The sequence below is a fragment of the Curcuma longa genome, chromosome 3 (genome assembly GCF_044706935.1).
Source record: "Curcuma longa cultivar G26 ecotype Majalengka, Jawa Barat chromosome 3, ITB_CL_G26_1.1, whole genome shotgun sequence".
Lineage (NCBI taxonomy): Eukaryota > Viridiplantae > Streptophyta > Magnoliopsida > Zingiberales > Zingiberaceae > Curcuma > Curcuma longa.
The window spans coordinates 46427-71844 of record NC_133863.1 but is presented as its reverse complement, the minus strand read 5'-3'; the positions used below and the strand labels follow the sequence as shown (position 1 = coordinate 71844).

The window sequence follows — 25418 nt, the reverse complement described above, 5'->3', positions numbered from 1 at the left end:
CAGCTGATGTATTGTATTTCACTGCTGCTTCACTCATTCAGCTTACAATTTCAGTATTGAAGCTACATTCTTTTGCTCATTTTGACTTGTTTAGTATACCTGACCGACTGACTCTGATCCTCTCCTGCTAATTCTGCATATTTATTTTACGATAAAAACTAATTCATATTTTGTTTGTGCATCATACAAAACCTTTTCTTTTCCTGTACAACTCTTAACAATCCCCAAATGAAGTTGTACCTAGAAGAACATTGCCTTCCTTCTTGGAGCATGTACAACCCTAAATGATATCAGTCAAGAAGATCATTTTAAACTCTTTCATCCTAAGTCCTTGATGCATGTACAACCCACCATCCTCCTAAGATTCCAAGCATGCTCAGCTTTGTATCCCTCAATTCGACCGTCGCAAAGCACAAAATCTTGTAATCTTCCACCTTGATGTTCTTGTATCGATACTGTGAAAATCACATAATTATCAATTAGAACTGTTACATATGTAATATGTAGGTTCTACAATGATATAGTATTTCAATTGAAATTTTGCTACACTTTAGGAAACTAGAGCAACTAAGATAAGTCTCACCTTTGATCTTGGCCATATAGTATTTCGATTCTCTCTCTGATGCAACTGCAACATAAGCTTTGAAGTTTAAGACAGAGATATTTATTATGATAAGGAAAAAAAGATAGCTGAAAGTTGGATCTTAGAAAAACATTCAACTATACATCTCTGATGCAGATATCAGATGCCTACAATGAATCTATTAACAGTTAAAAGAGTTTAATCTACAAATGTGGAAGTATAAAGGACAAAGGGACTAAAGAAAACAATAGTGAATGTACTAAAAGAGTAATTTAATTGATTGGAATATTATTAATGATATAGCCTTATATAGAGCTCAATAGATGAATAAGATTTATGTAATCAACCCTAAATTGTTGGCACAACCTCAACTTGAAGATAATGATGATGAAAGACTTGTTTTGATCTCTATTCATCTTCAATATCGTTCAGGATGCATCTAAATTCATCTCAAGTCTTACATTCACATTGTTATTTACAAACAAAAAGGAATAAATTTAGGATAAGATGGTGTGTGTTGTCAACTGGTTTGAAACATAATACAAGAATGTTAAACAACCAAAAAACAAATCATTAATATCCTAAAGGCAATTAACAAGTGTTCTCTTGCAAAATTAACCACTTCAAGATTCTCCAAATGAATTGTATGACTATGATCCATTGGAATGTACAAACAGGAAACTAAACAAAAGTAAGAATAATGGAGCAGTAGACTCACCTGCTCGAGAAACATATAAATCGACAAAGGGTTTGGCCGTGAACTAAACAGGAGAAGAGCTACATTTATGAAAAGTGTGAGCGGATGTCTCCATCCCAACAGCACTGTCATGACAAGAACGGCAGGCAGCTGAAATTTTCTTACAATTGTGAAGATGGGATGCAGTTTGTCTTTCAGTTGTGCTGAAGGTGCTGCTAACTCTACTTCGTCATGTATAAAATCTGCTACTTAACTAGTTAGTTTAAATATACAACCTCTCTTGAGTTCTATGAAATGTTAGCATGAGTATTAGAATCTCACTGAACAGCTTACCATCGAAAGCATGTGATGTAGAGGCTTGGTGATTTATCATTCCGCTAACAAATGCCAATCCGAATACGCTGCCGGATAAAGACTTCTTTCCTAGAAGAGTATCAACAACATGAATATGGGATGATCATGTCTCAGTATGAACTATAGGGAAAACTTGTTCTATTTCAGTTGGTGAAGCTGAGAGTTTAGACTTTAGAGAAAATTCAAAACTTCTTGAACATCTAGAAGTGAACTTTAAGATTAAGAAGTGATAATGCTATAGATGGTCATTATCAAACCATGTTTCTCTAGACTATCTGGAATCTGCAACATGAATATTATGCCTCCGGAAGGCATTTTGGTGAAAGAATGATGCAAACTTGATCAAGGCAAGATGTTACGAATAGATTAACTATGTGGAACAAGTTAAAAGGGATGAAGTCACCAACCAAAGCATCTTCCGAGAGCGACCATCCTCCTCTTGACGAACTCAAACGGCGGCGGCGAGCGATTTGGCGAAGTAGGCAGGATCCGCCACTTGCTCCGACTCCTCAGCAACCCATAGGATGCTCCCGGCGCTGACAAGTTGAAGCAAATAATTTAGGGTTCACGAGATCACGAGGAGCTGCCGATCTTAACTTACTTGGAGATCCAGAAAAAAGCGAGCGCTGCAGCGAAGGCAGGGAGGTGGAGGCGGCCTTCGCTCCGACGTTGCTGCGGCGGAGGGAGGAGAGAAGCCGCGAGGAGCGAGCGGCCATTTCCTTCCCCTCGTCTCCTCTCTCTCTTTCGCCCGGCGGTCGGGATGCTCCCGACTTATTATCGAGAGTTCGAGCTTAAAAAAAAAAAACCCTCGATCCGAGTTTCCTTTTATAGATACGAAATAAATTGGATCTGGGCCGCCACTGAGAACCGGCGTGTTCTCTACTGCTCGACTGGGCGGAAATGGAGTCGTCCGCGGCGGGGGCTTCCTACGGCCAGCTCCTCGAGAAGACCCGCCTCCCGGCGCCCTCCTTCCAGCGCCTCGCCGTCACCACCCTCTTCCGCAAGCTCCGATCCGCGTCTCCTGCTCTCGGCCTCGACTCCGCACCCGCCGCCCGCGATGCCCTCGCCACCTGCCTCGCCTCCCCTGCCGTCCCCGTCGCCGACCAGGCTGTCCGAGAGCTCTGCCTCCTCGTCAAGGACGGGTTCCTCACGGCATCGCAAGGCCTCATTGAGCTCCACGCCGCGCTTGAAGGCTGCCCTCCTGGCTTCGTCCCGCTTTTCGTCAAGGGAATCGGCTTCCTGGTCCGTTTCGCCTCCTCCGCCGATCCTTCTTGGGGCCGCAGATTTGACCCCGTCGAGCTGCACCCCTTCGTCAAGGCAAGTGAGGCTTTCTTAACTTGTACTCCTGTGGTCCGTCTTTGAGTTAGCACTTACTTGATTACCAACTTAAGCATGACCAAATGACTCTCCTGGCCCCAAGGAATGGTTTGCGCAATCTTTGGGTTAACAGGATTTCACATATCCACCACTACAAGGATTCGAAATTATTTTCTGTTGATTAAGCCCGAGCCACTAAGCAGTATGGATGAGTTACCTGATTCGCGGGATGACAGGACTGTGGGATGACTGATGGAGAATTAACTGTTCTGTGAGACTGTGACTGACAAGAAGTAATGCTTCAATTTGAGAGGAGACATAATGGTGTGGCTGACTAGGTGAAGGCAGTCTTGGAGGTTGAAAGGTGGTAACAGATATGGCATTAGACCATGACAAGAGGGCAGCAATAACTCGACCAAGAAGAAAGGATGATCTGATGGATCCAACCAGAATAGATCACCTTGCCTTCGGCTTCCACCTTCTCTATTTTCATAGAATTAGAAATTATTCAAGAGTCCAAGTGCAGATCCAGGCCATATGTGAATCCCAAGTGGTGGTCCAGAACTCCAGATCATATTAAAAGGGAGGGACGTTAATGTTCAAGAAAATGAGATTTCGTAATAATTCTTGGAGGAAGAGAGTATCTTTTAGTGTCATGACCTCTTTAAAGGAGAGTATCTTCTAGTGCCATGACCTCCTTTCAACACCCGTGTAAAATTAGGTTTATAAGTAATTATATAATAATTTGTTTGTCTTAAACCAAAGTTGAATTTCATTATTGGTATAGAGGGCATTGATGTATATATTAATTATTTCACAAACTTGTAAGACTAAGCTTATGGATATATGCTTATATTAGTTTCTAATTATTTGGGTTTAGACCAAATTAAACTGAAAAATAAAGAGTTGAAAATTTCTATTTGTCCATGAAAATATACTTGAAACCAAACCTTATGGATTTTTTTTTTTTACTCTTTAACAGTAGAGTCACTCCTAGTTCCCTGTTGATTTATTCTTGGTAATATTTTATTTGAAGTTTCTTAGTGGTGTTTGATTGCTCATTGGTTGCTTCATTGCTTGAAATCTTCAGACATGTTTCTAGCTGCTTTCCTTTTTTTAAATAATCTATTTTTTGGTGGCAGGTGCTCTTATGTCGAGTAGAAGTGCACCAGGAACTCATTAACCAAGTTTTGCTATATATAGTGCAAAGCAAATCACTTGGAATGGTGACTGTCACAGTGTTCTTGCGGCCGTTTCTCCTGTTCTCGATTCTTCATACTTCCTCTACCACATCATCATCTTTTACACGTGATTTGATATCTTCAATAGCATCGATCTTGTGCTCATTTCCATCAGAATCTATTGCCATATTGAAACTTCTCGTAGGGTGCCTAAAGTACTTCCCCCACACCAATGATGAGGTAAGATTGTTCAAAAATATTTCATGCTTTAGCATTTCTTTTACCTATTAGATGTTCTTAGAGTTTTTTTTATGGGCAAATGAGTATGTATACTAATCAAAAGTGACGTACATCCTTGATTGGGCATACCCAATGCATGTCCAAGCTATGAACATGTAGTCAGTTCTGACCAGGAGTTAGAAATGAATAGATGTTCAAGGTTCTATGAAATTTGAACAAAAATAATCCCTCTCAAAAAGACATCTGTTCCTAACTGCCCATACTTGTCAATATAATTCCAGTGCCACAATCCTTGTGGGTAAATCATTTCTAAAATTTGCAATCTACTTGTGCTTTTATAACGAATTATTTTCAAGCTGGTGGTTTGCTGGTTTCCTTTCGTTCCAGTGCTCATTTTTAATTGCTGTAGCTGTGACGAGAGAATAATATAATCTTGTTATTTTTAGTTTTCATTGTTTTCTTTTATGCTTACTTCTCAATTTTTATTGCTCACAATGATAATCTATCTTCTTCTACCAGGAATCCAAGTGCTTGTTGGTTTCTGCTGAATATTTGGTCGATGCACTTGTTGTGATCATGAGGCAAATGTGTTGTTCAATGGTACTCCTTCCCTGCAATCTTTAACATTCTAGGAACTTTTAAGCCATTTATCATAGTTTCAAAAATTTAATTCAGTCTGGTTTGTCATAATCTCCACCAGTTGTTTTCCCCTTACGGTAGTCATTTGAGAAAATGCTTTCCATGTAGTTCCTCATCGACCATTGTTGGCAAGGTGAGTGTATAAAAATCAGGATTTAGTGTTGTGTGATTCTAGGGTAATCACTTATTAGGATTCTTGCTTTCCACTGGAAGAAAGTGAAATAAACCCATTGCATTATGTTCTTGATGGTATATAAGTGCGGTACAAATTAGAAGTAGCATAAAATTCATTTAGTAACCAAAACTAAATGGAGCCTTCCTGCTTGAGGATCATCCGAAGAGAAATACAATTTGGATTCATTTAATCATGATCTGGCCCAATAATATACTGGACTGGTTTTAGTAATAGCCACGTTCTTGTTGCCAATCTATCATCATAATCCCCTTCCACCTCAGTGGGACTGATCAAGGAGCTATACTTTTTTTTTTTTTTGAATTTTTGTTATTGTAAACTATTGAAATCCAATCTTAAGGATGTGTGAAAAGGACAATTTCAGTCAGTTGCCATATCGAACTGTTGGATTTTTAAGTACCGCAACAAAGCACATTATAATTTGAATTTGGAATAGTATAAGTATGCTTTATTTCCAAAATCTTAGACAAGTTTGTTTGCTCCACAGGGATTATATAGTAGGTTTAGTCACTTCTACAGGGAGCTTCACGTGCTTACAGCTTACCTAAACACAATAATTGATTCCATGAAATCACCTAAATGTATGTCTATTGTTTGATCTGTGCATCTGGATGCTGATTTCTTCTTTCTGAAGTTAGTACCTTTTTAGTCTGGTAACATATCATGCTAATTGATCATAACATCTTTGCAGAAAAACTCTGATGCCACTGTTTGTTGTAATAATCTGCTAGAGAATCTTTTGTCTTTGTGTACTCTCCCTGGTAAGCCTTGGGGTGGAACTGAAACTATTCTTGAGCTGTCAAAGCGTCTTTTGGCAGCACAAAGAGAGCTTGGTTTGCCATTTTTGTCTGAGCATGCTATGGTTACTGTTTTTGTTTCCATCGTGCTTTCCAAGGTGGAATTTGAACATGAGCACCTCTCTGCTTTGAAGCTATTAACTTATCTATACAATTGGAAGAATGAAAGTGGTGCGCATCTTTCTCTTTTTTTCATCATTGAGATTCTCCTATAGATGATAGTCCCATTGGTCAGTTCACTCTGGAAGTTTCATTTTGTCTTTTTGTTTTTTGACTGCTTTAAAAGATTATGCGATCAATGTAATTGACTTCCTTAGTTTATCATATATAGAAATGTATGATAAACAAACTGTGGCTGAATTTTTTCTGACTTTATGTTTTATTATCAATATGTTTTTTAGCAACTTGAAATATTTGTGTGAAATCAATCTTGGAGGTTGAATAAATAATGGTTAGGCGAGTAAACAAATCGAACATTTTAATACCTCTCTTTTAGGGGATAGCATGCTGTAAGTCGTATTATTGATTTATTTCCTGCAATAGGTAAGGTTTCCCTCTTTTGACTTTTTGATCCATGGTGTTTGCCTGAGTTATTGTTGAATTGCCTGATAACAACTGTTAAGAAGATTTATTATGTATGCAGAAAATAACAACAAAGGAACCTTTTGCTACTATGGTGAAGAGCTTCTATACATTTTCCCTCTTATCAATCTTTTGTCTTCTCCTTCTCGATCTGTTAAAACTTTAGCATCTCAGTTACTTTCAAGAGCCACCAGAATAGTTTCGGACTTGGCTGTTGATCTGCGAAGTGTTCAGATTCCTCCTGCTCAAACCTCCATGGGACTGGGATCTGTTCTTCTAAGGCTTTGGCATCATCTTTGGTTCCAGGTTAGATGCTTTTCCTTGCTGTAATAACTTTAATTATCTGTTATATCAAATTGACTTTAATCCTTATTCCTTAGAACTACTGAGAGGAAGTTAAAGCTATCAGTTCCCATTCAACAAAAGACCAATATATTTCTCAGTTTCTCTTCCAACTTATTATTTTGTTTATTTTTATTTATCATCGGTTCTGGTTTTTATTGCTTGCCATTCCTGTTTATTGAAGCATGGTTAAATGTAATAATTTGACAGATATGTTTTTCTTCAACTTTCAGACTGACACCATATGATATATACAAAACGTCAAAATCTGTAGTTCCTTATGTCACCATATATTGCTAAATGGTCTTAGCAAGGCAATTTTTTTGACCTAGCTAAGTTGATTCCATGCTTATGAATTTGATGTTAGTTGAATATGATTTGATGTCAACATACCCTTTCATGTAGTCATGTATACTGTTTATTGAATTTAGTATCTAGAATAGTTCAACATAATCTCAGATTCAAGTATGAGTACCTATTACCAATATGACTCTTTGTTTAGTTAGAGTTTTTGCTTGTGGTTAAGTACTGGTTTTTGGCTTGTGTTGTGTTTCCAATTCAGGTGTGAGGGAGGGGTTAGACAAAGAGTGTGAGAATGAGAATACTAAGAACTGGTAAAATTAACAGAATTTGTAGACCCGTGCACACTGGCACTAGCTAATCCTAACTTATTTTTGCATTCTGGATCTTTCACATGTGCAACTCAGTTAATGCTCATCTAGCTAATGTAGGTTATAAGCCACACTTGACATAGCTTGAGTATGTGGTGCACACTTGATCATACAGTACGCAACAAGTGTGGCATGAAATGGCAGAGGACAATGCCAATGAAGTGTCAGTCATCACTCTTCGAGGTCCCAATTTTGAAAACACCAGTCTGATGCCAATCTCAATGATTTGTTGAACCAGTAAATATAATATTGTTTTTCTCGTACAGAACGAGCAAGAACTTAAGAGTTTTTATTACTGTAGTAGATGCATAGTGCCATACTGTCCATTATCGACACTAAACACCAGCTACTTCAATGAATATTTATCAATAGATCAATTGATAGAATTGTTGCAAGCATGTTCAACATTGGGCAAAATGGTCTAGATCCTTGATTTTCACCAACTAGACACCTAAGTGAGGTACTTGAGCTATGAGCTATGATTGACAGTCTTAGTTTGGCCTTCAATTGGTACTCTTAAATGGACTATGTTGTGCATTTATTCAACTTTTTTGCTAATTCTCTCATCAAGTATTATGTTCATTTCTATTTTCAGGAGCAATTTTGTTCTCCGTGTTCATTTCTAATTGGAGATGGTGGCAATTTCCATTCTGGGCATAAACTGAATCGCAGGGAAAAAATGTATTGGACTTTCCAACTAAAAGAGTATCTGTCAACTGTTTCAAGTCAGAATTTTGGCTCAATCCCTAAATTGCCAGAAAGTTTCTTCAGAGGTTATTATGCCACTTTAGTTACTTCAGCATGCTTTTGAGTTTAGTTACCTTCTTGTTCTTCTCAAATCTGATTATTTGGAAAGTGTAGCACATTGATTTTTGTAGCATAACATCAGTTTCTCCTTTTCTTTTTTGTAGGGTCTACTTCATTACTGAGCTCTATGGCTTCCATTTTGCTCTTTCATCCTAGATTTAGAGTGTCTGCTGTTGACTCTTTGGCAGCGATAAGTTCATTAGACCATAAACTGGGCATTCCTTTTCTGTTAACAGTTCTCTTCCACAGTAATATGCTATGCAGAAATGATTGTAACTCTCCTGAGTTATTTGTAAGTCAGCACTTAGTTTCATGCAATTTTTTGTCTGCAGAAAATTGCAGTTGTAAAGAAACACTGTGACAGAGCTACTAAACTATAATATGACTCTTTAAACTAGAGATTTAAAATTGCATGAGATAATCAGAAGCTGAGATTGGTATTATTTATATCTGCACTTTCTTTTCCACTTTTGTTGCTAATCTATTCTTGTGGTTGTTGCCACTAGTATTGTCTTCAATTATTTCCAAATATACATGTCTCACTATTTATGCTTATCATCATTATTTTCATAGGAACTATCACTAGTATTTCTTCTGCTGCATACTTTGTCATATTGACATTTGTGTTTGATGTAGCTATATAAGGTCTTCCTACTGTGGTTTGCTAAGAGATATGGCTGACAGTTGCTTTTTGCGTTATGTTATCAGTACAGCAGTATTATCTGGTGGTGGAAACCCACAAACTATTTTTGTTGGTTCTGTCATCTTTTTCTTTTAACAGGACCAATTATGATCATTCTGAGTTATATGCTTCTACCTCATCAAATACAATTATCTTCTTGATTATTTGGAATCTGGATGATATCATACACAATGTGCTTACATGATTGAAGATAATCTGTAAAATTGTTTATTTATTTCCTCGAATTATTCCCTCCACAATGCTCTTCCATGCTGAATCATTTCTTCAATTTAGTTAAAGGTCATCTCTTTTTCTTTTGCAGATCAGACTTTTGGAAATGCTTCCATCACTTGCCACACATTCTACTATGGTTCCACTCATTTTGCAAACCTTGTTGCCAATGCTTCATGCAAATTCAAAGCCGTACGTTACCATATCTTATTTTTATGTTCCAATATCATATACAGACAATTTCATAAGGCATGCTTTCTCCACATCTATTATATCTGGAATAATGACAAAAATAATGGTGAAGTTGGATTATATTATATTACATTATAGTTAAGAAGTCAGATAAAGTGACTTTCGAAAGAAAGCTGGAAAATAGGAGGAAAAGGAAGAGAAACAAAGGTGACAGCACTTCGTTTATTCTAATATTTTTTCATAAACAAATTCCTTTCCCTGCTTATATTAGATTAGAACTCTAGTGCTAACGTTAGTGCTTCCCTGATAGGATTCTACAGAGTTGACTCTATAATTAAGCTCCTGTCTACAAATTATTTCAAAGCCCTAACTCTTTAGGACTCTAAATGTGAGGGCAATCTATCCAGTCCCACATTTAGGAGATATGTGATTTGGATGCAAGGGTCTTTTGTTGAAATACTGCAGAGGTAGCAAAGATAAGTATCTTAAATGATAGAAGAGTCAAACAAAACCATTTATTTCTATTATTATTATCTTTATCTTTAGATCTATGATATGAAAGGTTTTTGACCTGGATTACGTATGTTAAGAATATTATTAGTAAATATCAAGGGCTTCTTAAATGGTTTATTACAAAGCTAAGGTTTATTGCAACTGCAGGATATATGGATGTCCTAGGATACTTTAGCTTATGAGTTCTTCCTTTAATCCTTTTGAAAATCTGTTATTTTCATTCTTCACTCATTCTAGTTGCAGCCAAGGATGGCAAAGTTGCAAATTGATCTAATTTCCCATCTTTGGCGTGGTCAAATTGGGAAATCTTGAATGTTGCCAAGATCTGTTTGTTTCTTGAATTTGATACATATTTATTAGCTTGAAGTATTTCAATTTGGCATCAGATATGACTGATGTCCAAATCTTATTTCTTTCTGAACCCTCTTGTTTGCTTAACCTCAAGATCTGCCTTCTGTTACTGAGTTAACTAACATTCAATTCAAGTAATTCCCAACTTGTTCTCTCTTGTGAAGAAATTTTCTGTGCCTAGGACTTCAGGATTTATTTTTAACTTCTAGTAAATCCTGATCAGCTTGTTGATATTTTCTTGCCTTTTCACTCTCATTTTTCTCATCAGATCAATAATCTCTTCTGCAGTCCTGTCAGTATGTAACCATTTTCATTACTTTTATGCACTTGTTCTTTTGTAGAGTATTATATGGGACAGGTGTTCGCCTTCTTTGTAAAATGTGGGTTGCCAACGATTTGGCTTTTGGAACTATGCAGGCAAGTTGGCTTACTTGTGTCTCAGTATTCTGATATCTGTTTTTATCATATTTGTTATCTGAAGTCATGCTTCTACTCCGTTTCTGCCAGCATATGCACCTTTTTTTCCTTATGAAACCACAAGAAAACATCCAAGTTGCAAAAGGTTACATTAGAATCACTAAGAGGAACCATCCTCTGTGAAGAACTAAGCTCTAGGGTAGAAAAATTATGGAACTCATAGGGGACACCTGAAGTTGCAAAAGGTTACATTAGAATCATAGTTGTGTTGAAGCAATGTTTCAAAATGGTATAACTAAAGATTGATGACCAAATTTGGTTCTTCTAATTCAGCTTAAGTTCATTATTTAGGATGAGCTACACCAAGGTTCAAAATTTTGAACCGTGTGGGAGTTTCTATCTTTGATTGGAATAATACCATTGTTGTATAACCATTCTGGAGTGCCTATGCATGGTGCCAATGGTGAATTGGAGATATAGTGAGAAAGCAAATTAAGAAGAAGAAAAAAAGAAGAGAAGACAATTTGATAAATCACTAAGAACAACTCAACTCACTGAAAGAGAAAAATATTCCAACCTTACAATGGTTTCTTTGTACAAATATGACTTTGTAACCCCAAAACTAACAATTTCTCAAGTAAATTTTAAATAATAAACTTAAAACCTTAATTATGTCACAACTATATATCTAAGAGTATTAAAATATCATTCTAGGTCAGAGTTTCTAGCAAGGCTTGAATAATATAGTTTTCATACTGTGTTATACTGACACAAGCTACAATAAGTTAACAAATATTAGTCGATTCATTTTGATGCATGTCGTAGCATGCAATGAGTGTTGAGTTTTGGCATGTGTGATATTTATTAGCATGATCAACACAGATGACATAGGAATTACCTATGTCAATCAAAATGATTCATTTCAACTATATTGCTTAACATGCTACGGGATTTCAAACTATGAGCTACACTGCAATATTACATCGCCGACAATTATACTTGTGCCAAAAGGTAGTGCATTTGTGGTGTTTATATCATTACTCATTTACTTAATAGAACTTCCTACTCTAGGAAGTGGTCATCAGTAACCACTAGAGATGAAAGTAGTCTTGGACAATTCTTTGCAAGTATGTCTATAGACTTGAGTAAGAAGCATGATTTCATTTGTCCCTATGTAATCATGAAAGTTTATCAAGAAGTTTATTGTTTAGATTTATGAGGAACATATCAATTGCTTGTTAATTGTGAATGGCTTTGTTGTATAAATATGTTGTCCATATGACAAAGTGTTTTTGTTGGTAGAAAGCAACACTTCAGTTTGATCTACAAAATCTTGTAACTTCATCAGGAAGCATTTGTTTAGGTTTATAAGGAGCAATTTATTGCTTGTTAATTGTGAAGGCCTTTTCTTTTTTGCATGTGAATGTGGTTCATATAACTGCACTAGTTCATCATCATCTGTTATCCTCTTACGCCCATGACTGACTATTTGTATTATCTAGTATTGAATATAGGTCTCTTCACTTAGGACATTTCAATGTGTTGATGTCATTAACTTGTTCACCTTCTATCCATTCTTGTGGTCATATACATCTTGAATTTCAATTGTTATCTATTAATTGCTCAATCAATTGACTGTTGATTCTAATAGTCACTTTTACTTGATTTAGGGTCTTCTGGAACCCAAAGCATTTTCTCACTTCACTTCTCAGAGAGAAATTTGTATTAGTCTTGCTGCTTCAGTGCGTGATGTTTGTAGTCATAATCCGGACAGGGGCGTTGACTTGATCCTGTCCATCTCGGTAAACTTAAAAGAGATGTTTCCAATTTTATCAGTTTACTAGTATTAATATTAAGAGGACTCTTTTTTTTTTTTTTGACAGTCATTAATTGAGAACCGAGATTCTGTTGTGCATGCTTTTGGGTTGGAAAGCCTTGCTTATCTTTGTGAGGCAGATGTAATTGGTAGCATTCTGGAATTCTCAAGCAATTTTACTTAATGATTTTTTTACTGAAACTCTATGGCTTGGCCATGCCACTTCTATGATGGTTTTGTTGTGATTATGGGTCATTTCCATAAGTTGAAGGACCATACTAGTTTTTTGTATAGAAATGAATGAGTTTGGTCACTTTCTCCTTCCAATTGATGGTTGCTCATAGCCAACCGAGCAGTTAAATGCTCTCTTAATTATGAAACTAGTAAGATTTTAATGTTTATACATGTAAAACATTATGTGGAATTAAGGTTCTCATAGTTTCTAGATAATCTTGGATTTCATCCCAGTTACATTAGTTGATTGCTTATCATGTTCAACATATATTATTTGCTATTAATGTTATGTTTGATATATTTTACCCATTGCAGAAATTTGTATAGCCGAACTCTTATTGCTATGCATTATTTTTTCTCTCTTATATTGGTGGTATTGTTCTGCTAGCTGTTTATTAAATCATGTTTACAGAATTTTCTCCTTTCCAGATTTTTACACAGCTTGGGATGTTGTTTCAGACCAATTGCTTGACTATTCCAGTGCTCCTATTGTTGCTCATAGGTAAGAATATCAAGATTTGTTAAAGTATATCTTTTATGTTAAACATAACATTCCTCTAACACTCTAACAGGTAATCATAAAGTAACCAGGATCTTCTAGTGTAGTTAACTTGGCATCCACTCTTGAAAGTAAAGTCAAGAAGAAAATTAACACACAAGACTGAATAGGAATGCATCAATGCTGCAGTTGGAGAGCTGCAACTTCAGTAAAGAGGAGACTGGGTTGATTACTACAGGAGGTGAGGAGAAAACATGTGCGAGGAAGCAAAGATAACATCTACTACAGATGGAAGTGGAGGGATGAACGTGAGGGGGCAATAAAGGTTGTTGGTGCTAGTAGAAGAGGAGACACACACTAGTAGTTATTACAGCTGGTGTCAATCAAAGCCAATCGAAGCTTAGGAGGGATGCGGAGGAAGGGTTGCGGGAGCAAATAACTCTAATGAGTGGGAAAGAAGGAAAAAGATGAGACCTTAAGATGCCACATTCCATTAGATCACCCACTTAACCATGTTTGTTTCACTTAAGCTTGGTTCAGCCATAGCTTAACCAATTTGATCCTGAATGATCCCAACTGGAATCTAACACAAACCTAACCCAATAAGTTACCAAATTGAACTCATTTATACCCTAAGTCAAATCAATTATGCTAAACATCTGCCCCAACTGCACCTCAGTTTGGGCCAAATAAACAAAGTAACACGACTGAAATAAAAAGTAAAGTTATAAGACATAAATTGACACAATTTTATGTATAATGCATTCGTTCTCTCATATCTAATTGCCATGAACAGAAAAATTATCATTCAGATCCCTTCTTTTCAAGATGCTACTACTGTAGCTTATTGGCTTATAGTGTGCTTCTGTTTTCTAATCTGTTTTTTTTTTTTAGCTTATGCATCTTGTTAAGGTGGGGAGCAATGGATGCAGAAGTTTATTCTGAAGCTTCAAAAAGTATTATCAATATCCTGTGGGAAATTGGAACATCTAGGAGAGAGAACTATGAATCTCCATGGGTTAAAGCACAGGCAGCTGCATTTGAGTCATTGTCTCATTATGAGGTGAAATATTCACTATTACATCATCATATTGCTAACATTTTTGTTAGCTTTATGTGTTTCATGGGCCTCATACTTTTTCTCTTTTCTTTGGATGCAATAATTTTCTAGGTTATAAATGTTCAGGAAGCTATTCCAGAATTTAAGAGGAAAAATTTAGAGCAACTTGTTTCTGAAAATAATGTGGAATTACTCAATGCCATGGAGAAGCTTGAAGTCAAGATTTTAGAATTTGAACACATGTTAGCTATCAAATCATATGTTCATGTCATTTCTTAATTATGCTATATTCTTCTCTTGCTTGACAAATTATGGATGTGTACTTTGCTTATTGAATCAGAAACCGGCGTAGAGCACTTAAACAAAAAAGAGTTGCAGTGCATAAAGTTGAAAAATTACTAGATGTTTTTCCTCAAGCAATTTTTTTACAAGGTACATTTTTTTTAACTAGGAATCTCATGAAAGCTACTAATGCATTATGAGTTTGCTTAAACAACTCATTTACTTGTTAAATAATAAAATCTTCATATTATTATTCAAGCTTAGTTTTACCTTCTTTTAGATGCTTTTTCTTTGAATTGACATTAGTTATCTGGATTGAGCATATGTATAGGAAGAATACTAATATATGAGTGAAAAATAAACTGCATATAATTGCTTAACTAGAACAATACACAGATATTTAGGTCCGCTTAAAGCGCCATTTGATTGATATTAATCTTCATATATATTGTTCAAACTTAGTTTTATCTTCTTTTAGTTGTTTTTTCCTTTAATATAATTATAATCATCTGGATTGAGCATATATAGGAACAATACCAATATGCGAAGTGAAAAATAAGTGCATCTAATTGCTTAATGAGAATAGTATACAGATAGTTAAGTCTTGCCTGAAAGCACCATTTGATTTCTATTTGTATTTCTTTCCTAATTTGGTTAGGTAGCTTTGCTATTTTCTGGTCATTTGATGTGAAATTTGGGTTATTTTGAACTCTATATAATGGTTCCTCTATATGTAGTTGTTCCCAGTCAGCCTGATTAGGTACATGTCTATTGTTCATTGTTTAATGGTTTGATCTGTTCCAGAATATCCTTATCTTCTTTGTTATGTATGATTTTAGTAGTGGAATTAAATGTATCTAAATCCTAAAATCCCTTGTTTGTAAGGCTAAACATTTTTTGCTGAGGAAACCACTCTATCACTATTCGTTCAGGCATCATGTGTAATTGATTAAAGTGGTTTAATTTATATTTTAATCTATTTATCTATATTCTAATTGAACCACCATCTGATCAGTTGGTCCACTGGTCTGACTGTTGACCCATAACTTGTTTATTTTATTCCGACTATACCTTCCATGAACCAGTGCCAGAGTGGAAACTGATCATAGAATAGTTCTGGGTTTTTTCTGTGGCTATGATCTTTTATCATGAGTTGGTAATGTAAACTGACATAGTTTGTTGGGATTCATTCTCTCTGATAGTGATTTTGGGAACATTAATTTGGCCTTTAGAAAAAGCTTAAATAGTTCAACATGAAGGATTTATGAACCTTGTGAATGCTTGTCTCTGTATTTAAGTTTGGATGAATCCTTGTAAATCCTTTATGTCAAAGGTTAAGTTTTTATTTTATTCCAGGAAAGCTGAAAGCTGCTGAATTACCTGGTGCAGCTCTATCAACCCTTGTTTTTACTCCCAAGGAATTGAATTCCCTAGCAGCAAATAAGGCAAGATATTAGCACTTCAACTTAGTCCTTATGCTTTTGTTCCACTCCTGTCAATTCCATTGGTGTGCTACGGACTATAGGATTTGCGGAAAGTACATGTTGCATATGAGAGAGCACTGGTGGAAATTGCTGAGTCTCTTCATGTATCAAGAAACATTTTCATTGCACTTCTTGCTCTTCAATCATGGAAGCCTTTCATGCATAACTGGCTGGAAGCAATGGTTACTCTTGATGATGCTAAATCATCTTCTCCACTCTACAATAGTTCAAAAATTGCCAATGATATCTTGAAGGTTTGTCTAGTGAATGCTTTTGTTAAACTAGTGTTTATTTGTTTGCTTGTTTTATTGCATTATCTGTATTTAGTTGGTATTCCTTTCTGGAACATATATTTGCTGCATAGAGATATTCTTGTTGAGACATTTATTTTTTCTGATGGATCTTAGCTCTCTACTTTATTCATATCAGAAACCAGAAATTAGATTCAAGTCACTAAGCTTGCATCAAAGAACCAGAGGATTCTGCACTCGAAACTGATGCAAAATCTGGAAAAATATCAAAATCCACTGGAATTTCTATCTTCAATTGTGTACCTAATAGTTAATTAATGTTCTATTTTAGAAGACGGGAGGTGCATACCTTCTTGTTTAGCTTATCTGCTTGACTTGTATTGCTAAAATGCTTAGTCTTCTGGAGTTAAATGTATATTTTAATTACCCAAAAATCTAAGTTATAACTAGCATTCATAAGCTTCGTGGTAAAGTTAAGTTGGATGCATAAAAAATATTTGAAGGTTTTGGAACTATTGGATCATATTATTCGACAAAAAAGGTGTATAGAGATGTTTATTCATAGAATGGAAATTTTGTAATTAAAAATGAAGAGGATTTTCTGGAACCATATGCCATTGACGTCTATCGTTAGTCCAGAAGGGGAATTTTATAAGGTTAGAGTATGTAAAACTATGTTTCATGGGTTAATGTTGGATAGTAAAGAAATATATACATACAAAAAGTTAATGCCGTAGAAACTACAAAAGGTCAATGCAGTAGATACTAGAACGTGAGATGGATATCCAGACTATCCAGGAGTGATCAGGCATAGCTTCAATAGTTGCTAAAAAAGTGAAAATATGTTAAATTGTAAAAGAACTATTTGAAGACATTTGATATTCTTAGGCAAGCTGATTTAATTAGAAGTTTGAAGGTTTGGGGAGCAAATAAAAGCGAAAGAAATTTTTAATTAACATAATCAAGAGAGATCTGTAAATCATTTGGGTACAGCTATTGCACGGCCTTATATAGTACACAATGCCATGATAGATCCATGTAACCAACCCAAATTGGTGCATCTCATGGTTTGTTTTTGTTGTCCTGTATTTTCATTGCTGACATGGTGATCAGATGAGCCTCAGTTTTAAAGTTTTGACTGCCAAATGATAGCTACTTAGATCTTTTCTTTTAGCCCTATTGAGAGCATTGCCACTAGTCGATAGGAACTCTTGCCTTGGAGGTTCTCTTTGAAGATTAAGGAGAACCTTATATGTTGAATTAGAGTTTAGGAAATGTAGGTGAGAGACAAATTTAGATTTCAAGGTCCATACAACAAGATAAAAGAGCAACAAAGGAACACTACCCTCTAGGTTTGAAGCAATGAGAGAGAAGAGAAGCAAGGAAGAGCCTCTCACATTGTCTATTATTTTTTCTCCTCTTTCATTTTCTAATACCCTCTTGTTTATTTCTTCCTCCCCGCTCTAGCTCAATCATTTCCCCTTTCTGTTTGTTTAATTTACGGAAGTATCAGTCCATTTACTATGCTTTCTTACTCATTGGATCTAAATAGACAGATTGAGATGTAGACCCGTTTAGATTCGTCTCGCATCAAAATGCCTGGCTTGGTTCGGCTTCCTGTTGTCTTTTGGTTCAAGTTCATACTATTATGTGTTTATTTTACTGATGTCATATTTTATTCCTTCAATGTAGACATTGTGCAAAGTTGGTGCAGAGGGTATTCCTCGGATTTCTTCGAACATTGCCTTTGCTATTGCTGCCCTATGCATGGTAAGAAAATGGAACTTGCTTTGTGATCAACTATTAAAAAATGTTGCTTCTCTATGCATGTAGGAAAATGTTACTTGCTTGTGATTAATTATTTAAAATGTTGACTTTCTATGCATGGTTACCGTTCTAAGTCCATGCTCAGTAAAAACAAAATAGTAACCATCAAATCAAGGCTATCACCTATTACACTAGCAAGTGCCTACAGCCCGACTGCTCTTAGTGGCTCAGCTGCCTGCACAACATTCATTTGGAACAAATCTATAAGCTGATCTGGAACAATAATAGAATGCCATGCAGAACTCCATATCATGTTTGCTATAAAACAACATCCTGCTAAGTATTGTAAAATTTGTTCAATGTGTGTTAGGTTAAAATATGGATTGACACTAGGATAATCAGTTAATTTTGGCCAATTAGAAATTATTTGTAACATTTCAAGCTTTGTGCATCTGGCAACTATTGTTCCATTGATTTTGAGCGCATTGACTGTAGAAGGACCATTCCTTCTATCTTTCTGTAATTTCTCACTGATGTGAGTTTTGGATGTTATTTGAACAAAATAAAATTCCTTGTTATTTATAGCACACTAAGCTATTTGGGTATCATAAATTGACGTTTTATGTAAGGCTAACTCGTAGTTGCTCCTCTTGTTACTATCTAGTTATTAAGTTATATTTTTGAATCAGGTCTTACATTCATCTGCTCATATGGTGGTGTCTTCTGCGTCAGAATTTCTTTTGAGGTGGCTTTTTGAATATGAGCATGAACAACGACAGTGGTCTGCTGCAATTTCTCTGGGACTGATATTTACTCGCTTTGATGCAACTGATAGGAAACAAAGGTTTGAAGTGGCAAATGGACTTCTCAAGGTAGAAAATTCTTCCAATGTTAAGTTGTCAATGTAATGTGTTAATGTCAGTGGGAACCTAACCTTAGGAGAAATTCAATGTTAGAATGGCAGTGCTGTTTTTGTCTCGGAAATGGGTTTGGAATGGATGAGTTCAATCATAATCAACTGAAATTCATTAAAATTTGGCCAATTATCATAGAAATGATCAAGCTTTCAAATATTGTTCTGTTTCAGTCAACAGGGGTTTGCACAGTGGCCAAATCTGAACCTGTCAGCACAGGAGGGAGTTGTAGTGGTAGCTGCTGTTCCAAGGGTCAAGTCAGAGAGCTTGGTTAGTTGTATCAGAGCAGTCAGTCACTGGAAAGAGTCACTAAGGAGTCTGAGATGAACCTTGGCTAAGCAACCACAGGAGTTATTTTGGGGAGAGCAGTGGTGGAAGCTGTTGGAGGCAGAGTTGAGCAGAGTCCTCTTAGCCATCTCCTTTGGAAGCAGATGTTGTCAGCGTTCGACATTGGAAGTTGATATGTCTAAGGTTGGGAGGCAGAGATGCTGTAGTAATTGCCTACTTGGAGAGAAGACACAAATGACACGTGAGGGAGGAGCGAGAAGAAAAGGGGATGTGCTAGGGTCGGGGTTGGCATTGGGTTTAATGATAAATTTTATTTATTTGTAATTTATAACTGAAGAGATATTGATCATTAATATATAATTATTAAGTAGTACTGCGTATACATTTATTGGGTTGTTACACTATTAATTTTAAGTTGTAATTATTAAGTTATATGGTATATTAATCTAGTTAATATTTGATGATGGATATAATGATATATTAATAACAATGATAACAACATCTGAACCATAACTTTTTAAAACTAATTATAAATATAGTATATGCTAGCACAGGTTAGACCATGCTGACTGTTAACCGTGTTGTGTGTTGAGACAGAACAATACTCAAATTGTTTCATTTCGATAAGCACTAAAACATTGCATGAACTGTTACTGGAAACCTTGGAAATGATAGCAACTGTAATAATTTAGTAACAAAAAGAGTTATTATCATCGTAAATGATCAATATAGAAAAATGTTAGCAGAAGTAGCTGATAGGAAGAAATAGAGGAAAGAACTATAGTTCCCCTTGTTGCATATATCTTGTTACTATGACATTTGCTAGCTCATAGCTCTAGTTGCTTTTTGCATTACTTTAAGCAAATGGTTGTAATGTTTTACTTATCTGCATATATATATTTAAGTTTTCTAGTTATTTTGTGAGTGCTCAAGAATCAATTGTTTCATACTCCTTATTCATGTTAATAGGTTCTTTGTAACAGCAAAAGCTATCTTGTTAAAGGAGCCTGTGGACTGGGACTGGGTTTTGTTTGTCAAAATCTTTTGAATAGGAACACAATTGAGGACAATGCTGATTTGAACATTGAAATGCAGCCTTCTGGTTATACTGAAACCTCTTTAGCTCAGAGTGTCTTTAGTTCCTTATCTCTGAGAATAAGTGAGTTGTGTCCTTCTGCAATTGATTCTTTGAAGAATCTTAATGGTAACTTACATCAATCAATGAGTTCAAATTTACTTCCTGGAGATTACTGTAACGTCGAAGAGGATGCTTGGGGCATTGTAGGGCTAGTTCTTGGCTTGGGATATTCTGTTGTTGCACTCTATCACTTCGGTCTCTGTGATGCTGTGCTTAACATTAAGGATTTACTTCTTTCATGGATTTCATATGATTTCTCTGGACATAGTTTATCAGTTTCCGATGAGTCAGATATACCCCTATGTATGGGATCATGTATTGCCCTTCCATTTGTTGCAGCTTTTTGCCAAAGACATGAATTAACAAAGATTGACTTTGATCTTCTATATGGTCGTTATTGTTTGTTGATTTCTCAACTTTTGAATCTTAAAAAATCTGGAGCTGTTTATCAAAATTTTCTGATGGCATCTTGTATTGGTGCCGGTTCATTTCTTTCCTGCATACTGGACATAGGGGTGCACACAGTGAAAATTGATGATGTAAAGCATCTAATGGAAATTCTAAGAAGCACCTATAATCTTTCATATCCTCCTGCCTGCTTTGGCGGGATGCTTGGAGTTGTCAATGCACTTGGTGCAGGTGCTGGTGATGTTCTTCACATGTATCCTTTGGCAACCATATCACAGCTGAATTATGATCAGGTTGTTTAATTTTTCTAGCTTATTTGTTCTAGAGAATTTCATGTATCTCATTTGATCATATCCTTCTCTCAGGAATCAATGTTTGTCAGCGGTCCTGTTCTTTCAAGTCCTGCTTGTGAAATACTGGCAACGTCAATGGCGCAAGAAATTTTTCTGATCGCCAAGGACTCAAGTGATTTGCAAATTAAAAAATATGCTGCTTGGGCACTTTCACTTCTTAGACTCAGGTTGCAGTCAAGTGAGCTTCCTAATCTGAGTTCACAAAATGTTTCTACAAGTTCAAACTCACAAACTTTCGAGGAGGAAAGTTTAGTTTGGAGACTCTGTATGTGGCTAAGGGATATCAACAAAATTAAGGTTATGCCATTAATTCTATTTATTTTCTGTTTTCAGTCTCTGTAGGAAAGTATCTTTTGGTTGAGACACTGAGCTTCTTGATAGTCCACATGCAAATTTTTTCTATTAGATGGTCATGTTGGTTATAAGAGTTTCTACTTCTCCATATTGTTGGGATTTGTATCTTTTGGTTGAGACACAGTTTTTCGCTAGTCCACATATACAATTTTTTTGTATTACATGGACTTTGTTGATTACCATAGTTGTTTGTACTTTTTGATATTGTCAGGTTGTATCTTTTGGTTGAGACACTAAGTTTTTTGAGAGTAGTCTGCATATACATTTTTTTCTATTACACAGACATGTCGATTACCATAGTTAGCTCTGGCATCTATCCAACTCTGAATGAGAATATGCCTCAAACTCCCCACTCCGTGTATGCCATAAAACACTCTTTAGGGTTCCTGGTATGCTGATGACAAGAAAGATAGAAGCTACACACTTGCCTAGGAGGACTTGGGAGGTACAAAAAGAAACCCAATCCGTCGCTCATATATATTAGGAGTGTAGCCTAATTCACTTAAATCTAATTTCCTTCCCTCAGACAGACTTTCAACATGTCTTCCATCTGCTTCACTCTATAGTAAGCCGTCTGGGGTCAATTAGAAGAACAGGTTTTGTGGATGAATTTTTTCTTCTTCCAATTATTTTTATGATATCTTAAGATGGGTTGATAAGATGCACTGTACTTCATGTGTAATTATTTTTTTTCTTTTTTCTTAACTTTTTTGCTCATAGAAGCAATCTGAAATCTGATTCTTTTATATCTTCAGGAAGAAGGTGAAGTTGTTGATGCAAATACAATTGCAAGTGTTTTAAGATGCCTTTGCAAAGCTCCTAGATTGCCTGCTTTGGATTGGGGAGTTGTCATTAGACGATGCATGCAGTATGATTTGAATTTGACTTCAGAAATGCAAATGCCACATGCTATTCAATCTCTTCGGATAGAATGCTTAAATCTATCTTTAGCTCATGCAAGCAATGTTGGCCCTTTCCTGCATCTTGTGGACGAGCTCTCTGACTCTTCTAGATTCGGGAGACTTGAACTAAATTTGCAGACTTTTCTATTACAACATGTCTCAAATATATGTAAAATATTCTCAAGTCAGAGGCTTGAGAAACTGTTCAGTGATTTGGCTGAGTATTTTAGTTCATCTTCTTCATCATACTTGACTTATGAACCAGAAAAGAAAAAATTACTAAGAGTTTCGTTTTGGAATGGTCTGCATCAATGTCTTGTTGAGGCCCCTAAAGAATTCATAATCATATCAAATGCTGAAAAGTGCATGGTCTGTTTGTTTCACTTGTTGCCTACGTTGATCTATGATGGCCTTTCGGAAGAATATATTGAGTCCAAAGGGGAATGGTCAGTTGCCACAAGTTGCTTTTCTGAAGCTCCTAAAGAGTGGCTTGTGGATATGCTACAGGTATTTGTGCTATTCTCAATGTTCTCAATTATGTCATTTTGTAGGCGTTTACTAAACATTAAGTTTGCTAGATCCTTCCAGCCCAATTCAAGATTATTATTGGGTTCATACAAGGAGCTTGATTTCTTTATTGTTGACATATATCAGCGTAGACTAGATCAAGTGCATTCTTACTAGTCCCCCCTCCATAAGACTCAAATTCTCTTACATATTTACTGACATCCACCACAGAAATACTCGAACCATTCAAACATGTTATTCCTTTAATCCATCAGTGACGTTTCAAGTATGTATTTGGTTCATGTATGTAAGAAAATTTCTGACCTTAAATTCAATGTGTATCCACCTAGTCAGGTTGTTATACTCTTGGCAGCTATTGCATGAGGTTTTGGGATTAATCCATTCCTATCACCTAAAATGGTACGTCTGGTCCTTTATGACCTAGACAATATGGATTAATCAAAATTAGGGTATGTCAGCATTAAATTCATGTTTCCCCTGCATTACAAGATCATGTGGGCTGAAACTGCTCTTATTTTAGATTTGCCTCCTGTCACTTCATTGTCCTGAACGGATCCTGTTGGTTGACGACATATATTTCAGGTTCCAGTTCTTCGTCAGTTTCATGGTGAACACAACTCATTTACAGCAAAGATAATCTCTGCAAAAGCTAAGCTTATTGGAAGGCGTTTTCCTGTTTCCGAACTGTCTGAGTTAAAATTTCAGATTTTGAATGGAAAAACTGAAGGTCAGTTTTGACTAATTCCATGCTATTGTATAGTTCTGAATGTGGATCTACTGAACATAGCCGCATGTGTATAACATCATCATCACATTAGTAGTTGCCTTAGCTTCTGAGAGGACGAAAAGTTACTGATATTTTTTTTAATTGAATAATATTTTAGCCAAAGTATTGAAGTGCTATACAATGATCCTTTGATATCAGTTTGACTCGAACACCTAACATTGAAATAGTTAAACCTTCAGATGCATGGTGGAGCATGCTTGTGGAAGTTGCTAAAGCTCTATCAGTCGCAGAGGGAAGGGTCAAAAGACAGTGGCTTCTTGATGCTTTTGAGATTAGCTGCGTGTCTGAATATCCCTCGACGGTGAGTATTTATCAAAAGAGTTTCCCAATGAAATCCCATTATTTGTGTTGCATTTAATTATAGTTGATTTGAGTTTTAGAATTGTATTTGTTGCTTGTTCATGGTAGAAATGGAATGTTAGAACATCTTGTCCCTTGGGCATATCCTAATAAACTGATAAATGATTCACTTTTCCTCCCTACAGGCACTGCGTTTTGTGGGTCTGATATCAAGTATTTGCTGCGCGTATATGCCTCTTCTGATAATTGATCCAACAACCGTCCTAAGTGACTTGCCTGTCACTTTGCCTTCTCTCCTCTCCGACAGCTCCTGGAGCTCCATCGCAGCACCAGTCGCCGATAAGCTCTGGATTTCTACTGAGCGCATCTGCGTCTGGGCAGAACATTTGGGTGATTCCAGTGGTGTGCCGGCCCAGAAGAACAACATTGATGCAAGCGAAATCAATTCATCAGTCTTTCTTTCACGCATTACATTCGAAACCTGCCTTGCACTAAAGGAGTTCTTACCCTTCGAAAATCAATTGAAGCTTGCGAACCTCGAGGTGGTTGAACTCCAAGACGGAGATCATCAATGCAAGTGAATTTTGTTTGCCAGCCGTATCGTCTTAAAGCTCTTACCCTCGGAAAAGTGAAACTTGCTAACGTTGAGAGCTCGACTGATTCTGAGATGGTAACATTCTTCTTTAAGTTATACTTGCCTTGTTCCAGTTATATTTTCTGTTGTATATTTTAGTTCAATCACAGATGATTCCAACATGTTGATGTAATAGACAATCATAGAAATGATTCACAAAAATCACTCGATACATCTAGGAATAGTGCAAGAGGTATTGCCTCAAGCCAAAGAGAACTTTGAGCATATTCTGCAGGTCTTCTGGTGATAATTTGAGCTGGAAATGGTAGTGCTGCTGGGAGTGAGGTTGCCGCGGTCGAATGGCCATCTCTCCCTATTCGAAGAGGCCGCAAGCTCAGAGAATGCTCGCATGGAGTGCCGGTTAGAAGATCCACCATGAGAACCTCCCGCGAAGAGGACAAATGACTTTGTCCCCTCCCCTCAGGAGAGCTGTCTTCGTTAAGAGACTGAGACGACTCCTTGAAGATGATGGATCTGCTTTGTAAGAAGGGGAAGGAGTCGAAGGCACTGAGAATGTTAACGTCGTATCGGAAGGACTCGGAGCCAACTCAGTGAGTCAAGAACCTTTTTTAATCGTTAATTTTAATAAACAATGATATATTACACGATATAACTAATGAGCTTTTACGG

The 25418-nt window shown here is 36.4% G+C and overlaps 2 protein-coding genes across 2 annotated transcripts; one reads left to right on the top strand and one right to left on the bottom strand.

Annotated features, from left to right (window-relative positions):
• Nucleotides 1-97: 97 nt before the first annotated feature.
• On the bottom strand, nucleotides 98-2386 carry LOC141823255 (uncharacterized). Its single transcript, XM_074710514.1, has 6 exons — nucleotides 2236-2386; nucleotides 2042-2170; nucleotides 1614-1703; nucleotides 1302-1522; nucleotides 584-628; nucleotides 98-455 (listed from the first exon to the last, which is right to left on the bottom strand). The coding sequence occupies exons 1-6, from the start codon at nucleotides 2348-2350 to the stop codon at nucleotides 324-326; spliced, it is 732 nt and encodes a 243-aa protein (XP_074566615.1). The 5' UTR covers nucleotides 2351-2386; the 3' UTR covers nucleotides 98-323.
• Nucleotides 2387-2534: 148 nt separating this feature from the next.
• LOC141824700 (protein RST1) lies at nucleotides 2535-25330 on the top strand. The gene is made up of 25 exons (XM_074712029.1): nucleotides 2535-2951; nucleotides 4094-4372; nucleotides 4892-4972; nucleotides 5896-6172; nucleotides 6645-6889; nucleotides 8192-8369; nucleotides 8508-8695; nucleotides 9408-9508; nucleotides 10714-10789; nucleotides 12460-12591; nucleotides 12673-12754; nucleotides 13269-13341; nucleotides 14233-14401; nucleotides 14510-14640; nucleotides 14739-14830; nucleotides 16037-16125; nucleotides 16206-16418; nucleotides 18108-18185; nucleotides 18872-19054; nucleotides 20354-21223; nucleotides 21296-21580; nucleotides 22393-23046; nucleotides 23650-23794; nucleotides 24034-24155; nucleotides 24340-25330. Exons 1-25 carry the CDS (start codon nucleotides 2535-2537, stop codon nucleotides 24733-24735), a joined length of 5556 nt encoding a protein of 1851 aa, XP_074568130.1. The 3' UTR covers nucleotides 24736-25330.
• Nucleotides 25331-25418: the final 88 nt, after the last annotated feature.

Excerpts from the sequence above, each read along its gene's own strand:
- LOC141823255 (XM_074710514.1), bottom strand. The coding sequence starts at position 2,350 with ATGGCCGCTCGCTCCTCGCGGCTTCTCTCCTCCCTCCGCCGCAGCAAC. Across the intron at positions 1,704-2,041 it reads CGCTCTCGGAAGATGCTTTG|GAAAGAAGTCTTTATCCGGC; the intron begins GTTGGTGACTTC and ends ATACTCTTCTAG. Across the intron at positions 456-583 it reads CTATATGGCCAAGATCAAAG|TATCGATACAAGAACATCAA; the intron begins GTGAGACTTATC and ends TGATTTTCACAG.
- LOC141824700 (XM_074712029.1), top strand. The coding sequence starts at position 2,535 with ATGGAGTCGTCCGCGGCGGGGGCTTCCTACGGCCAGCTCCTCGAGAAG. Across the intron at positions 19,055-20,353 it reads TGGCAAATGGACTTCTCAAG|GTTCTTTGTAACAGCAAAAG; the intron begins GTAGAAAATTCT and ends TCATGTTAATAG. Across the intron at positions 21,224-21,295 it reads CACAGCTGAATTATGATCAG|GAATCAATGTTTGTCAGCGG; the intron begins GTTGTTTAATTT and ends TCCTTCTCTCAG.